At 41.9% G+C, this 17,635-nt stretch overlaps 1 protein-coding gene and 1 pseudogene across 7 annotated transcripts in view; one reads left to right on the top strand and one right to left on the bottom strand.

Moving 5' to 3' along the window:
- Positions 1-17,635, bottom strand: part of REPS2 (RALBP1 associated Eps domain containing 2) — a 237,098-nt gene that overhangs the window by 150,320 nt on the left and 69,143 nt on the right. For 6 of the 7 annotated variants that reach the window (XR_009257199.1, XM_058713845.1, XM_058713840.1 and 3 more), the window contains exons 4-5: positions 15,003-15,129; positions 8,826-8,923 (exon numbers count right to left, since the gene is read on the bottom strand). Coding sequence is in view for 6 of the 7 variants with exons in the window: in XM_058713845.1 (XP_058569828.1) it covers positions 8,826-8,923; positions 15,003-15,129 (225 nt within the window). In the remaining variant the exon portion in view is untranslated. The remainder of the gene's footprint in view (positions 1-8,825; positions 8,924-15,002; positions 15,130-17,635) is intronic. The other variant, XM_058713844.1, reaches the window with a different exon arrangement.
- LOC131502810 (ATP synthase subunit f, mitochondrial-like) lies at positions 6,179-6,475 on the top strand (annotated as a pseudogene).

Genomic DNA, 17,635 nt, shown 5'->3' with positions numbered 1-17,635 from the left:
GAGCACTATATGGAAGCTAAAATTCTCATGGGTACCAGGTCTATCATTTTTACCCTCTGTCCACCCTGTCCCCAAGCATGGCTTCTGCAAGGCCTTAAGGCAGCACCCCAATGAATCCTAGTATTTACTGAATTTTCCTTTTCCCATAAACATCCTTCAGTTTCAACGTCACGTGCCCTGTTCTCATACCCTGGAATCACCTCTTTCAATGATCCAGTATCTCTTTACTATTCTCATCTTGTAACACAAAACATTTTTCATGTAGAAGTGCCTCCCAGCAAAGAAACCGAGCAACTACTATCACTTTAATTGTTAAGAAGCATAGGTAGATGGCGAGCACCTAAAGAATATAATAAGAGACAGCTAAAAAAAATTTAGGCTAAAAAAAGTAAATTTCAGTATCAATTGAAATTAAAGGTTTAAAAAATAAGGCCTAGAAAATCTGAAAAAGAATTAGAAGTGGGTGAAGGAAATAAGAAGGAAGGAGGCTTGATGAGATGAAAAACAGGACCTCTTTGCGATAATAGTGACTAATCGGGTATCTAGGGGGTCCTAGAGAGACTCAGTGAAGTAGAACACATCAAACTTTTTCACCCCTTGGGACATGGCAAATCTCCAGCTAGGGTTTGAAATCAAATGTGGAATGTGTCTGATAAAACAAGATGTCAAGAATAAGGCACTTACATTCCTGTAAAATTTATCAAACCAGTTCTTCCTGTTATACAGAAAGGTGAACACACATACACTCTTTCCCACCCTCTTCCTCCTCCTCCCTCTCTTCCCTCAAGCCCTCCTATTTCAGCCAGAGGAAGAGAATTTAGCCAATTTAGCAATGGCAAGAGGTCAACACACACACAATATATTACCATTCAACATCCCGAACAACAGAAGATTTTCCTAGCCTAATGTTTACCCATAAACTAAGTAATTCTACTTTCTGCCCTAAAGATTATAAACAAGAAACTCCTGTTGCTGGAGGGCCTAAGGTGCTCCAGAACCAAGAGAAGCGGGGGTCCCCAACTTCCTACAAGGGCCTTCGGTGCCCAGACCTCCCCTCAACCACGCAAGAAGCAATTTTCCACATACACTGCAGCCTCTCACTCGCCCAAAGGAAGACACCAGCTTCTGGTTTCAGACTGGTAGGAATGACAAACCAGTAAAGAACACACCGATAACTCAAAAAAGGGGCATACGATATGAAGCAATTCACTGAAAAGGAAACACAAATGACTCATAAACGTAAGATACTCCACTTCACTAATAAAGAGAAATGTTAATTACAAGTACAGTGAGATCTCATTTTTTACCCATTTTTCACCAGACTGGCAAAGATGCATCAGATTTTTAGCACATTGTGTTAGCATGGGTATGGGAAAATAAACATTTTTGTATATTGGTGGTAAATGTGTGAATTGGTAGTCTCCAATTTGAAAATCTCTATAAAAAATAAAAATGTGTAGACATTTCACTCAATTATTCCATTTCTAAGAACTGGCCCTATGTATTGCAAACATGTATTGCAAGTCTGACTGCAAGCTCCAGATGTTGATCAGAAGGAGCTGATCGTGGCTCAGTCAGTTAAGCGTCCACCTTTGGCTCCGGTCATGATCTCATGGTTTGTGAGTTCAGGCACCACATCGTGCTCTGTGCTGACAGCTCGGAGCCTGAAGCCTGCTTCAGATTCTGTGTCTCCCTCTCTCTCTGCTCCTACCCCATTCGTGCTCTGACTCTCTCTCTCTCAAGAATAAAATTTTTTTTTAATTAAAAAATAAGCTGATCCATAAATGATTTATGGAAGACGCACACTATACAATACTATGCATTTAAAAAAACCAAAAAGGAGTACTTTATGTACTGCTATAGAATGCTACTAAAGCTCATCACTAAGTAAAACATGCAAGTGCATAACAGATGTATACTGTATGCTACCATACATGCAAGAAGGTGCAACTCCATGTTTTGTACCTGTTATATATAATTACATAAGAACACCTATATTCACTTGCATATGCATAAAATCATCCTAGAATGATACAAAAGAAATTTGTCATATTCGCTGGCTCTGGGATAGGGAACTGGATGGCCAGTGGAGGGGACGGGAGGGACACTTTTCACTCTACACCCTTTTGTATCTTTTTAATTTTTGACATTTTTTTTTAACTTTTAATTGCCCTGAAGAACAAGGGTATTTGAAAGCTCACGACCCACGATCCAAAACAAAACCAAAACCAAAACCAAAACCAAAACCAGTGTGGTGTTTGCCGTATAACCTGAAACAGGCAAGTAGCACCGTAGCGTGCTTTCGCCGCAGCCCAGGGAAGAGGGCATCGTCGGTGGCTGCTCAGCTCTAGCCACTTGGGAGAACAGCCGCGTGGCTCTCTTCAGTGGCTCGTCAGCCCACTGGTTTGACTGCAAGATGTGGAGAAGAAAAAACGGCAAGAACTAAACGTGGCATTATGCTGAAGTACGCACAGGGGCACTTTGCAGGGGACAGAGTCACAGCTATCAGATAAGGGGAGAGGGGGAAGATTCCAAATTAAGGAAGGAAAAAAAATGGCCCAGGCTCCACTAAAAGAAAGCAAAACAACATAAAAACCAACCCCCCACCAGGCCAAATGACCCTGAAAGAGCCCCCCACGGCCCGACCTGTCACGTAGGCCACTTCCCTGGGACAAGCACTAGGTAAGAAAACCAGAGTGGCTGAGACAGTACTGCGTGAGGCCCACTTGCTGACCTGCTTCTTTCTTCTCACACTCAGAGCACCGACGTGCTCGTGACTTGCCTCTACGCCACCTCATTCAATCCCATCCCAATCTTGCAGCCACAGCCTCTACTCCTCATCACCCCCACCCCCAGCGTCCTAGTCCCAACCATCCATAAAATACCCTTGACACCACAGAAAGTCCTCCCACTGCAGGGACAGTCTCCCAGAAAGTCTAGCTCTGCCTGTTCTCATCCAAACTCCTACAGTGAACAACTCACTCGCAGTGGCTACCAATTGTCTTCTGACTTCTGCCAACACTGCTCCAACAGAGCCTCGGGGTGTTCATTTCTTTCAGCATCCTTTACACACTTCTTTTCCACTTACAACCATTCCGAATAGACGCGAGGAGCAGAGAGAATCTGCTTCTGGACCCAAGTACCTACAATTAAGTCCATAGCAGGATGGAGAGGGCATGGCAAGAAACTGAAATTGAGCGAGAATGAGGGGGGTAAAGGAGACAACTAAGTTCAATAAACGTTTTCAACTCACAGACTTTTAGATTAAAACGATGGCTGCTTAGCAAGGTCTGACAATGTCTGCCTACTCATTAGAAAACTTCCACCACAAATAAAGCCAAAACCTCCAAGTGAAATGGCAGGGTGATAAAGTTCTCTAAATTCTATCACTATTTTGTCTTTGAAGTAATAAAGACATGTGAGCATTGAGAATTTACCCCAGAAGACTGTTAACATTCACCCCTTCAAAAAGAGAATAAAATATTACAGCATGCATATTTAGGTGCAAAAAGTGAATATGTTTTGATTTAAAATAAAAGATAAAATTTTTTCTAGTGAGATCTGCCTGGAAGTATATTTGATCTACCAAACCTGTATTCCCAAAGTCAGGTAAAAATATATTGCATATATTTAATATATATGTAAATATATACACATACAAATACACATATACATGAATACCTATATTTATTTATGTGTGCCTAAAATATTCCTGGAATGACACAAAAGAAAAGCTGCCTCTGGAATGTGAAACCAACAAAGACTGAAGGCCCATCCCTCTGGCCGAGCTTCACAGATAAAGGAGATGAGTAATGAGCTATTTTTTAAGAATGAAAAAATGGAAACTTCACATGTACAAGAAATATTAGAAAATTCTCAAACTTAATGTTATCAATGGGAAAAAAAGTATACATGAATGAAGGCAAAGATGAAAACAAAGAAGGCAAAAGACAAGACAAAGAGTAAGGTTCCCACACAAAGGACACTGGCTATTAGGGAAACAACAGTAGCTCCCTTGTGGCCAGGGTGTGGAGGGAGAGAAGTGAACTACAGTGACTGAAAAGGTAACAAGTAGGTGTGAACAGCAGGACCCTGAGGGCCATGTTCGGAAGTAGGTGAGATGCAGAGAGCAGTGGGCAGGTCTCAACCAAGGGAGTAGGGTGATCAGATATGTATTTTTAAGACTATTTTTATATGCAGTAAGCATAATGGATTTGAAGAGGCAAGAGTGGAAGCAAGGAAAAAGAGTTACAGGCTGACAGAACAGATTCAGTGACAGAGGAGGACGGCCTGAACCAAGGAGGTGCAGGGAAATGGACAGGTAAGAGAGGCATTTAGAAAGTGAAATGGCCAGGACCTGGTAACTAAGTGGGCAGGAGGGCAAGAGATGAGTCAAAGATAGCGACCAACATTCTGGCCTGTGCTGACAGATGGATGGAGACAGGAACGGAAGGGTGAAAGCTGGTTCTGTGGGAAAGACAGTGGGACATCTGAGTGAAGACGTCTGGCAGATGGAGATATGTGGTCATAGGCTTCCATACGGCTAAAGAGGAACAGAGTAAGAAGCGCACCCAGGCATCACCAACATGTGAGGTGCCGGTGGAAGAAGAAGAATGGAAAAAGAAGATTAGTAAGAGGTAGTCACAGAAGCAGGAAGAAAACCAGGAGAAGACGGCATCATGGACACCAAACAATGAGAGCATATCAAGACAGTGGTTAATGTCAAAAGCTGCCAAGGGGTCAATGGAGCAAGAACTTAACCCAAAGCAGTTTCTGGCAACCACAGCAAAAACAGACGCAGTGGAGTACAGTGGGAGCAAAAGGGGCAATTCTAAATCCTACACCAGCAAATTACAAATGACTATAGTCTAGCTGCTTAGGAAACTTTGTGAAAAGTAAACCACAAAATGACCTATAAACACATAATAGATGAATCAGGAAAGAAGACTTAGTATTTCTTTACAAATCACTGTCAACCCTCCACAGATATAGAATAAGCTCAGTCTGAAATTTCAAGGGGAAAAACATCTCACCCTGAACAAAAAAAAAAAAAAAAAAAAAAAAAAAAACCCGAATTCATAAAGTACTAAGCAAAAAAACTATTCATTCCAATATTTGGGTGAATTTGGCATAAGCATCTCTAAAATGCCAAGCTCATGAGCTGCAACAGCACTGGCCCAGAGTCCCTAAAAACCTCCCCCAGTACCCATAGGCCGCCTCCCATCCTATCATGAGGAAGGATTCGAATACAAGGCGACAGAGGAAGCTAGAAGAAAGCAAGGTTGCCATCAGCACATTAACATGGCAATGTGAGGGGAATGAGTTATCCCAGTCTCAGCTGGCACCAGGCCCAATCTATATTAATCCGCTACCACCAAAACCCTTCTCTTCAGATCCCCTCATCAACAAGACTAATTCAGGTTGGCAATTTTCTTTCCGGGACGTAGAGTCTAGCCAAACTAAGTTGACAGCCATGAGGAAGAAACCTAGGAACAAAAGCAACAAAAACACATCAGCCATGAAAACCACAAACTGTGCTGTCTGGAGGAAGGCCCCTTGTTCTCATCTTAAACAGAAGGCAATGCTTCAAACAGGAGGGGGTGGGGCAGGGGCGGGGCTTCCACTGATGCCAAACAAACATTAAGAGAGTCAGACTGTCGCAGATTATTACAATGGACTGTTAAATCCATTCCAAGTCATTCATGTTATAGAAAAGAGAAGGAACTTACCCAAAGTCACACAGAGTTTGGCCAGTCCTGCACAAGAACCCATCTGGTTTCTTCCAGACGATACCTTAAGTCCTTCTAATGGCCAACTACTGGCAAATACTGTTGTTCAGCCCTGGCTCTCCCCAAAGCTCCAGAGCCATTATCTCCTACCATCTCTTTGACACCTCCTCTTGACTCTCTCAAAAGCTCAAATCCCAGCATCTAACACTGAGCTCATGATCTTTCCCCAGAACTCTCAAGGCCAGTTTTTCATCCAGGGCTTCTTAGCTTACCAGATGATATTACTATCCATCTGGTTCCTGAGCCAGACTAAGAAATCACGTCCTGTGTTTGAACTCCAACCCTATCACTTCCTAACTGTGACTTTGGGCAGATTACATAAGGTCTTTAAATCTCAGGTTTTAGCATCGGAAACATGGGATGACATAGCAGACACCCAAGACTCCAGGATGGCGTCATCCATACCAGTGAAGGAGAAGCAACTCATGGATGTCAACTTAGGAGAGCTGCCAAGCTGGATACTGATGCAGGATTTCACCCCCTGAAGGCACTGCTGGAGCGTTTCAAGAGATTACTACCAGTGTTACAAGTATGTCAATGTGAAGAAAGGGGCCATCGCTGGGATTCCTATGGTGCTGGCAGCTTATGTGCTTTTCAACTACTGTCACTGTTACAAGGAACTCCAACATGAGCAGCTAGGCAAGTACCACTGAAGAGGGCCCAGTGTCGAGGCACATTCTGCATTCCTGACCATGGCCTTTGCCTGGTACCCTTGACTCCTTTCATACTCTAATTGAGAATTAAAGAGGACTGGTACATGGGAAAAAATGGGATAGCAGGAATCACCTCATAAGGCAGCTGTGAGCACTGAAGGGGATGTGGATAAAATGCTAAGCACTAGCAAAGAATGTTGTACACGCAGTTCCCTCTATATTCTTGCCTACTCCCCCATTCTCATCCCCTGACCTGGTTAACACCTACAAATCCTTCCCATTTCAACTCAAATGTGGCTTCCCACTAAAAGCCTTCCTTGATTGCCCCCTACCTGCTAAGGGTAGGACACAACTGCACCCCCACACTGTTTTTCAGCCTCAAAGCAGTGTAATTTCCATTCACAACACATATTATAATGACTTACTTACTTTGCAATGGTTTGATTATTGACCACCTCCTCCAACTGCCTAGAAGCTCTATGAGGGCAGGGACTGGGACTGTTCCACCTCCATAGGTATATAGTAAACATCAGTTGAACGAAGAAGCATGTCTATTAGCAGGAAACGTGGACCCAGAGATTAGAAGTCACAGGACACCAATCCAAATAAGAACACATGGCATCCTCCCTGCCAGGCGACTAGGTAGAAAGGAACTCGTGATCCCTATCTGACCACTGCAAAGGCCATGATTTCCTGCTTGTGTGAGCATCATTCTAACAGTTCAGGATTAGGACTCCACAGCACTAGGATAAACTCCACACAGACATGCACAGCACATCCTGTAGAACCTTTTAGATGAATCCCAGTCCCTCCAATGCCTTTCTTATTGTAAACCATCATTCCACAGCAGATTTGATTCTTATATTTAAAGACACATATTGTTGTACCACAGGACCTCTAAACACAACCAACTACTGCATCTGGGGCCCAGCCAAAGAAACAGCTCTTTGTTCCAGCTTGGAGGTGAAAGTGAGGTCTTCTGGACATAGGAGAGAATGGCATGTTAGCCCTCCAACATGGTACCAGTAAGGGATTTTCAAGCATAGTTCTTACTACACCCAATGCTTATTTATGTAGCAAGTTCGGAACATAGCCTCCCTATAGTATGGAACTCTAATGTAAAGTATTTTAAGCATAGATTTTGACACTGGGTCAAGGCCTGGTTTCAAATTCTGGTTCTTCCACTTACTGGCTATGAATAAAACTTTAGACCCATTACCTAACCTCTCTCAGGCACAGTTAACTCACCCACACTAATAGATTTAACAGTACCTAGATCTTATAGTTGTAGGAAGCATTAAATATAAATACACAGCATATGGCTAAATTATTATCCTTAGGAAAGTTCTTTGTACAAAGACTACCACCTTAGAAGATAGTTTTGTCCATAACACAGTTCTAGGCCTAACAGAGTACCCATTCCCAGAGGGTATTCAGTGAACACCATGATCTTCAAAGGTCCTTAGTAATCCTTCTTCCTAAGTTGAACACTGACAAACCACCCAAAAGTAAACCCAGTTTTTTCGTAATTCCTCTCATGCAGACACATACACCAACATGCACACACCCTTTTTTTGAGAAAAGGACCTACCCAGCACAGGACTCAGAGATACTGCACAAGATAACAGTTGCAGATACAAAAAAACAAATGAGTTCTTTATCCAAAAGAAAACACTGGAGAAAGGGAAGCTGAAATTTTCTAAGCCAGGAGAAACGGAGACATCACTTGTGTTTCTGTCAGAATACTGCTATCTATTACATATAAGAAACAGTAGTTGCTGCCACACATCAAATAACTGTTCTCCAAAAGGCATGGACTAGGCACTGAGACAGAATGCCTAAGAACTACCCCTGCCTTCCAAAAGCCTGCCATGTAATTGGAGGCACAAAACAAAGGGCAACGGCTAAGTATGCACCAAATGAATAATAATAAAGAATAAGGCAAAAATAAGAAAGGCTGTTTTGGGGGGGGAAAACGTACTCCTGAGGGAGGTGCCTAAAGACTAAGTAGATACAGGTGGAAGGGCATTTTGACATACAAAAGACCAAGAACCAGCTTGGATTCGTCTAGAGACACCAAGAAAGTGTAGAAACACACGTTACAAAAAAGATCTAGGAAAATAGGGGTCCCTGGCTGGCCCGGTCAGTAAAGCAGGTGACTCCTGATCTTGGAGTCGTGAGCTCAAGCCCCACGTTGGAGGTAGAGCTTACTTTAAAAAAAAAAAAGATTAACGAAAATATACAAGCAACAGAACAAGAAGTCCAATATTTGCCCAAGGGGGCAGTTTTATATCTTCCTTGCAGAAAAAAAAAAAAAAAAAGGCAGCCCATCAAAAAGCCATGTCCCCAAAGTCTGCCACTGGCACAACCCCACATCACTTACCCGAATAAGGGAAGCCTGATGGCGAGGGGGTTTGGTTCCTGGGGCCCCCGATGAGGGTCCTTCAGGCTGGACAAGGGGCTGTCTAGCTTCATAAGGAGCTGAAAAAGCAGGAGGAAAAGTCAGCACAGCACAAAAAGATTCCACCCAAAAATTATGATGTCACACTCAAACTGAGACTGTCTGTTCTTCAGGGAAGAATCAGCAAAGGAATTAGAGTTTATGTACATAGGGCCACCTTGTACAAACAAACCTGGGTGCAATCGAAAGCCATTTAACTGATTCATAAAAAGACAGGAAAAGATTTGCATCATGTTGAGATTAGGAATAAATCTGAAGGGTGTAATGGTAAGAACCTAAATTGGAATAGAAAGCAATAACAATAGTCAGAGAAGTGCCATATTATAAATGCTCAAATTCTAAGTATCTGGTAAATTCTATATACACCTGCCGGTTTAAAAGTCTTGCATTCATCATCCATATTCCAAAGAAACAAGAAAATAAGTATGCATTTTGAACACTAAAAATCAATGTTACTATTTATTTTTCAAAAATAAATGGCAGAGTCTTCTTTTCCTTATTGGAAAGGATGTAAAATCAAGTAGAGAAAAATACGAAAAGGAATAAATGTATTTTATATTTATTATTTTATCTTTCAATAACCAAACTAAAAATAATTTTGGTGACTTTAAGAAAAGTTTTTAAGCCACAAAAACAAAAGCCTTTTTCACTTTATTTCCCAAATATTTTATAATGACTTTGCCAATATGGTAGGAAAACAGTTAAACATAACCAGGTAGTATTCAGCTCCAACAGAAAAGAGAACTCATCACCCAAGATGAAGCCATTTTTGATTAACATTTCTGGTTGACAATTTGAGTTTTTGGAAGTATATCAAGAAGTAAAATGCTCGCTTCCTCTAGCTTCCTTATAAATAAGGTCCGGTAGAGGGTGTGGGGCAGCCTGTCACAGCACCACCCAGGGCAGACTCTGATCACCTGAAAATAAAGGGGGTGTAAGAACAGTACATCAGGAACAGCAAACCACTCTTGGGCTCACATCTGCTTTTTATATTTCCTCCAAGGGACTGGAACACAACATTATAACACAGTTAAAATACATTAAAACATCAAAAATCATTACCTGGCAAAGTATTAAGTAGATTTTCAGACCCTGCTAAGAATAAATAAGAATATAAAAAAACTGCAAAAGACACAAACCCAGGAATACATAATCCAAATGTTAAAAAAGAAGTCTCAGCCGGTAGGCAGGTGTCCTTCGAAGAAGGACTTTTAAGATCACTCCATTTTGACAGAACACTGAATATAACTATTAATGCCAGAAGGTTTGAACACAGTGAACTGCACCATGGTTGGGGTACTAGCGGTCATGAGCTTCCCCTGGGCAGCTGACCCTCCGTGCCTCTGACTCCCCTCAGAGGAAGGGAGCTTCTACTACACAGGAGGAGCACATATGCGAGGAGGCCACCTGGCCCATGGCTCCAGCCCCTCACCTACAAGGGCCTTCCCTTGGAAGAGATGGACATATCTCATCAGTAAGGCTTGAACAAAGACTCAGCCACATGGGGCATCATTTTTGGAAAGGCCTGGCCTCAACGGCAGATCTTCTCTTCCTACTCCTATGGGAAGACTAGGATGGCCGTGCCTGCCCGTGACTGGAGAGGTGAGTGTACGAAGCCCATGTGGTCACAAATCTAAAACATGTGCTTCGATCAGCTCTGTCAGTATCAGAACTGACCATCAGACCATCATCAGTCTGACTCTGGTCCCATCCTCAGGTGGATCTCAAATCAGAAAGAGTTACTTACTGCCTCTACTCTCCTTCCTCCCAAATAAAACCTGGCAAATGCAACTCAATGCAAAAGAAATAATTCTCAGATCCCCTTACAAGAGGTTTCATAAGGAACTAGAAGTTATCATCTTTCTCCAAAGGGAAGAACCCTAAAGATTTCATCACTCTGAGATTCAGTGTCAAACCAGAACGGGGATCACTAGCAAATGCACAGTAAAGACTCTACATCTGCCATCAACCCAATGAATGATATCCAGAAGGTGAATTTCAAGAACACTTAAGGGCATCAAAAAACAAACAGGTACCAGATCCTAAAAATACAAAGAAAATACTAGGCAACAGTTGAGTACCTACAATGTTCCAGGACCCGTGTTAGGCACAGAGGTTTATATAACACTCCTCATTTGATCCACAGGGCAAACCTCTGAGGCAGACGTTCTTCCACTTTACAGATAAGAAAAACTGAAACTCAGAAAAGCGAAATACCCATAGTCACACAGGCTAGAAATGCAGGCCCACCAAGTCTACCTTTAGACCCAGGAGACGGACATCACAGCCCATGCTCTTCAGAGAGTACATTCCTAGAATCAATACATCAGAATAAGATGTGCAAGAAAAAGCAGAACGGATATCTTGATACAGAGATAAGACATTAGGTATCAGAAGAAACAGGTAAGATTTGCAGTAGTTGCCTCTGGAGATCAGAAATAAGTTGAGTGGGAAGGAGAAAAGTTGTTTTCACTACAGGCATTTAAATATTTTTTAACTATATGGTTGTATTACTGTGATTTCAACGGTTTTTAAATATGGGTAGCAGCATCTGCCTCCAAGGGTTGTGCTAAGAAGAAAATAACACACATCAAGATCTCTGCACGATGCCTGGCACACAAGTCTCACCCACGGGACATGAGCTACAGCTACATCCAGCAGAGGTTAGAATAGCAGGAGCCAGGAGAGAAGTTGAAGAGGGGCTCTGAATCAGACTGGTCTGGAGACACTCAGTCTGATTTAAAACATACTCACAAACATTCCCCACTAGCCAGGAATCATGGCAGAATCTTAGACAGGGAAATGACCCCAGAAAAATGTATTCCTAGAAAATTATTCCACCGGCAAAACTCCTTTCTGAAAAGGCATAAATTAAGAATAATTCTAGAATGCTGGGCACCAGAGTCACTGCGATTTAACAGGTTTTAGATATGCCACTGTGTAGATCAAAAGGAAAACAGAGTACAGAAACAGGAAAGGGAATCCTGGGTTTGTCAGATGGGTTGATGACATGGTGAAGACAACAGAGAGTTAAAAAAAACAGATGGAAAAGAGCGTGAAGGCCTTAAGAAAAACTGAGTTCTGAAAACATGGGAAGAAAGAGAATGAAGACATGTGGGATTCTCTTACTTCCTGACCTGAGGATATAGGACAGAAAAGGAAGCAAACAGGCCAAGAAAATCCTCTGGGGGAGAATCTACAGACATTATACAAATAGGAGTGAACAAGCTGTGAAGTGAATATTATCAATTAGAAGCAAAAATCACAAGATTGAACCAAGTTGCAGATAGAAAAACTCTCCCTTCCTTTGACTTAGACAGATGGAGAAGTCTAAATGGTAGTACCTGTAAATGTTTTATTTCTGAATGACCTTGTTCACAACTACAGGGACCTAACAGACTCCTAATCAATGGCTAGAGCCAAAAAACTCAAACTCTTTGAGAAACAGGCAACTGACTGTTCACTCAGACTCCTCTCTATGGGTGTGCTGTGCAAAGAAGAACCCTCTGAAATGGTAGCTCGTCAAGTTTAAGGTTCATGATATAGGAGAATAACCAGCAAGGGGTAACTTAGAAAACAATGTTCCAAGAATAAAAGAGTGACCACAAGGAAATGTCTTCATATCTGATATAATGTCTACAGTTAAAAAACACTGAAGAAAAGGAAACCACTGAGAGTACCAAATGCTGGCAAGGAACACTGAACTCTCATACATCGCCAGTGGGTATATACAGCCACTCTGTAAAACTCTTTGGCAGTTTCTTACACCCCTTCCCTAAGGTACAGAAATTCTACTCCTAGGTGCCAGGGAAATGACAATATATGTCACAAAAAGATTCACAAACAAATGTTCGTTGTATCCTTACTCATGACAGCCAAACACTGGAAACAAACCAAATGTCCATCAACAGGAGAATGGATCATCAAATTGTGGTACATTCACACAATGAAACACAACTGAGTAATAAAAAGAAGCAAACTACTGAGACACACAACAATAAGGATGAACCTCAACCACTAATGCCAAGGGAAAGACAGCAGACACATAAGAGGAGTTGTTCAATATGATTCCATTTATATTAAGTTCTAAAAGAGGCAAAACTAATCTAAGGTGATAAAAATCAAAACAGTCCTCACATTGGAGGCCAGGGAGTGACTGGAAAGGGGCATCTGTAGGGTGATTGAAATGTTTGTTTGTTTGTTTGTTTGTTTGTTTGTTTGTTTGAGAAAGTGCACACAGAAGTCAGGGAGAGGGTCGGAGGGAGACAGAAAATCTTAAGCAGCCTCCACACTCAGCACAGGACCCAATGTGGGGCTCAGTCCCAAGACCCTGGGATCATGACCTGAGCCAAAATCAAGAGTCGGGATGCTCAACTGACTGAGCCACCCAGGCGCCCCGGAAATGTTCTATTCTTGATCAAAGTGGTGGCTACATGGATGCATCCATTTGTCAAAACTCAACTTGGGAGATTTTTAAATATGTGCATTTTATCATTTAGAAAAAATAAGTAAGAATGAAGGCATGGACAACCTTGACATAGGCTGCTAAGAGTCAAGGAAGACGGAGAGAAGCAGGTTGTTTCCTTGCCAATGGGGGGAATGGAAGCCCAATTGGAATGAGGAAAGAATGGGGCAAGAAGTAGAGACAGTGAATACAGACAAGTTTTTAAAGGAATAGCCAAATAGATATAGATAGATAGATAGATAGATAGATAGATATAGATTATAGATATAGATATAACAAAGAACCTGGTAATAGGCTGACTCAGTAGAACAAAAAATGACTCACGTATGAATTAAAAACCAAAAAACAGGCACCACGCTGGGCATAAAACTCCAATGTCCAAGCCCAAATAACATTAAGAATCAAAAAAAGAGCTCCACTTCTAAAACTAGGGAAATCAGGCAGGAGAGGCTAAAAGCAAAGTGAAGAATTCTCAACCCTATTTTGTTTCAGACCCCAATGGGACATTCGAGTTTAAGGAGAGTGATTTTTTGTTACTATCCCTGAACAGCATCATCTTGCATTTGCATAGGACTTAATTTCCAATCAGACTTCGTGTTTTCGCTAATCCTCACAACACCCCAATAGAATAGTGTTACCCCATTTTAAAAGAGGAGAAGAAATCACGGTTCAGGGCAGTTCAGTGTCTTGCCCAAGGTCACATAGCTAGTCACATAAACCCACACCTTCTGATTCCCATCAAAAAATTTTTTCATTATGCCACACCGGCTCCTCTCTACAATATTACAGCCTCTCTATAGCCTAGCACACATTTTTATCTGTGTCCCTCTAGAACTCACCGCTATTTTCAACGCAGCAAAACCCTGCAGAAACTGGGTCATTTTCAAACACAGCCCACAAAATACAAGAGGAGGGTGATGAATAACCGATTCTAGAATACCTTTAATTGGTCCTATCTTAAACTACGAGCCAGAGCCCCAGGAGGACAAGGCACTGCCGTGAGTGCACGCAGCCTTAAGCACTGCAGGCTAGGCAGCCAACTCGGAACAACTAACGTACCTTACAGCTAACGCGGCCAGCACGGCGTTAAGTGTGAGCAAGCAGGCGACCCCACAACTGGGCACGCCACATGCTCTCAGCACAATGCTTCCCCTACCATTTCCCTTATTCTTCTCAACCGCAAGAGTGAGATATTTTCATTTATGTGATCTGTCTTTAAAGGTTGAATCAACTCTTTTGCTTTTGCAGAGTTATATTTTTAAGTAGTTTCAGAAAAGCCGTTGTTATATAAACATGTTTGGAATGTCTGCTCAAAGGAACAATTCCAAGACAATATAAACCTTCGACATGCGATGTTCCCAGGTAATGAAATCTATATACGAAGGATTAAATCATCTAAATCAATTACAAGTTGAAACTGGTTTGTTTCGGATAGGACACAAGGCACCACTAGGATACATTTCATTTTATTTTTTTAAAAAGCCTTGCTTGAGAGTACAAAATTAAATTGAGCCATGTTTCCAAAGACAGAGGTAATTAAGTCAGGAGATTCAGCAGCTGGTGGCGTTGCTGCCTGATAGATTAAGGAGTCTCTAGGACACTGTCTGGGACAGCTGGACAAGATCGCCTCTTACCTGGATGCATCTGCTCCGTGTTGCTCCGCAGTTTGCCGTAGGCATGGCTCAAGGGCACCCTCTGGTAATGAGGCGGGGAAGAAGGAGGGGAGGCGAGGGGTGACATCGTGGGAGACTGTGTTTCCTGCTTCAAAGGAACCAGAGCAGAGTTCAGAGGCAGTCACTTGAGAAGCCTGGTGCTTTGAACGGCAGTTACGAAGTATAATGCAACTCTACCGCCGGTGAGACGGCTGATTTCACAAATGGGAGGAAATGTTTTCTCAAAAACACGGCTTGGTTAAAACGCAGTGTCTGAGGATTCAAGTCTCCCAGAGAACAAAGTCTCGCCAGCACTCAGTTACCTAAATTACTAAAACTGCCATGAAATGCTTTCCGTTATTCCACTAGTATTTTCCTTTGGAAAATGGAAAACAATGATCACATGAAATAGCATTCACACTCCCCAAATGTGATCTCTTCGTGGATAAATTCAATTTTCATGTGTTTATAATAAAGGCTCCTATTTCCTGGATTTACACTTACCAAGTCTTCCAGCAAATGTGGGTATTAAAAATACACACTTAAAATGCTTAATGCTAAATGTTGCTGGGGCTTACTGTACCAGAGTAAAATGCCAGCTTTTTCTTTTTCACACTAGGGGATAATGAAACAATTCATCATGGGCAAACCACTCCTAAACAGGAGGATGGAGGCTTAATAAGCTACAGTTCAAATCTCAGTTAAAATGTGAATTTTATGTAAGAGTCTGGCAAAGCAAACGACCTTACTCTGCTACTGTATTTCCTCCTTTTCAATGCTACCAATAAACTGGTAACTTTGGAGTACCCAAGTAACAAGGAAACAGTACTTTTAATCAACATGCAGACTATATAGGTACTGTTAGTCTAAAAAAAAAAAGGCAATCTGAGTTACTGATCAAATACTCTTCTTCAAGAAAAAGAAAAGAATATTTGAAGTGACCTCACACCAACAGATGGGATGGGCAGAGTACAAACCTACCCTCAGGTGAAAGGATGTGTCCTCAATCACGCAGCCAGGGATGGGCCTAGAAAGTCCCCAGAGTATCAACCATCTTGGGACAGCAGACCCTCATTCCTCTCCAAATGCTGGTAGGAAAACATGCCAGAGTACTGACTGAAGCTTCCTATACCCCTTTACATATATATCCCTAAAGAACTCATTTAAAATGTATCAGAATTATGACATCAACATTACACTGAGTTATTTAACAAGACATGCTATACCTCACTTGGCTATAAATATAAAACTTCTGCAGCAACACCTCATATATCCAGCATTATCATGGTGAGCCATATAGTTTTTCAACTTAATCCTTTGTTACACATTGCATTTAAAAAACGTTTTGACTCATCTTCCTAAAATATGACAAATTTCTTGGTCTTATAGAAGATACTATAGGGGCGCCTGGGTGGCTCAGTCGGTTAAGCGTCCGACTTCGGCTCAGGTCATGATCTCGCGGTCCGTGAGTTCGAGCCCCGCATCGGGCTCTGTGCTGACCGCTCAGAGCCTGGAGCCTGTTTCAGATTCTGTGTCTCCCTCTCTCTCTGACCCTCCCCCGTTCATGCTCTGTCTCTCTCTGTCTCAAAAATAAATAAACGTTAAAAAAAAAAAAATTAAAAAAAAAAAAAAAAAAGAAGATACTATATTCAATGTAATTTGACTTTTCTGCATGATTCAGTATCTTTATTAGAAGTATGAGCTGTACCTTGGTGCCCCCAGGGTTCACTAATGCATAAATAAGACTATTTACCTCTTTCTTGATAGGCATACTTTTCTGAAATTTTATACTTTCATCTCTACCAATCACCACCTAACTATTGCAATTAGTGCTCTAATTTTTAAAGCCTCTCCTCCCTACTCTTGTCCCTAACCTGCTAAATGTGAAATGGCAGCATTTCCCAAGTTGGCATCCCAAACAAGCCCCACAAGGAAGGATTCTCTGGAGAAACAAGTTTAGTAAACACAAATCTCCATGTCTCTTCACAGGGGGACTTGTCAGGGCCTTGAATTTGCTAATGAGCACTTATGAATGTCTCCAAGCCTCAGAATGTAGTCTTTCACCCAAGGATATGAAGCAGCACTCTCCAAATATATTTAACCACAGAAACCTTTTCTCCAAACTTTTTTGTGAAGAGAGGATCTATTAAAAAGTCCTAGGGGCGCCTGGCTGGCTCAGTCAGTAGAGCATGTGACTTGATCTAAGGGTCTTGAGTTAAAGTCCCACCACGTTGGACTTAGACTTTACTTTAAAAAAAAAAAAAATCCTAGAAGTTCCATTTCAAAGAACCCATTTAGAAATACTGGTTAGAGAAATCAAATAAGTGTATTAAATCATACCCTTGGGGCACCCAGGTGGCTCAGTCAGTTAAGCCTCTGACTTCGGCTCAGGTCATGATCTCACAGTTCAAGAGTTCGAGCCCCGTATTGGGCTGCGCTGACAGCTCAGAGCCTGGAGCCTGCTTCGGATTCTGTGTCTCCCTCTCTCTCCGCCCTTCCCCCACTCACACTCTGACCCTCTCAAAAATAAACAAACATTTAAAAATAAAAAATAAAAATCAGTGGCCTCACTCTGGACACAATCTACATTCAAGTAAGCTCTAAAGGGCGAATGG

The sequence above is a fragment of the Neofelis nebulosa genome, chromosome X, assembly GCF_028018385.1.
Source record: "Neofelis nebulosa isolate mNeoNeb1 chromosome X, mNeoNeb1.pri, whole genome shotgun sequence".
In the NCBI taxonomy this organism is placed as follows: Eukaryota; Metazoa; Chordata; class Mammalia; order Carnivora; family Felidae; genus Neofelis; species Neofelis nebulosa.
This window is presented reverse-complemented; position numbering and strand designations above follow the sequence as displayed.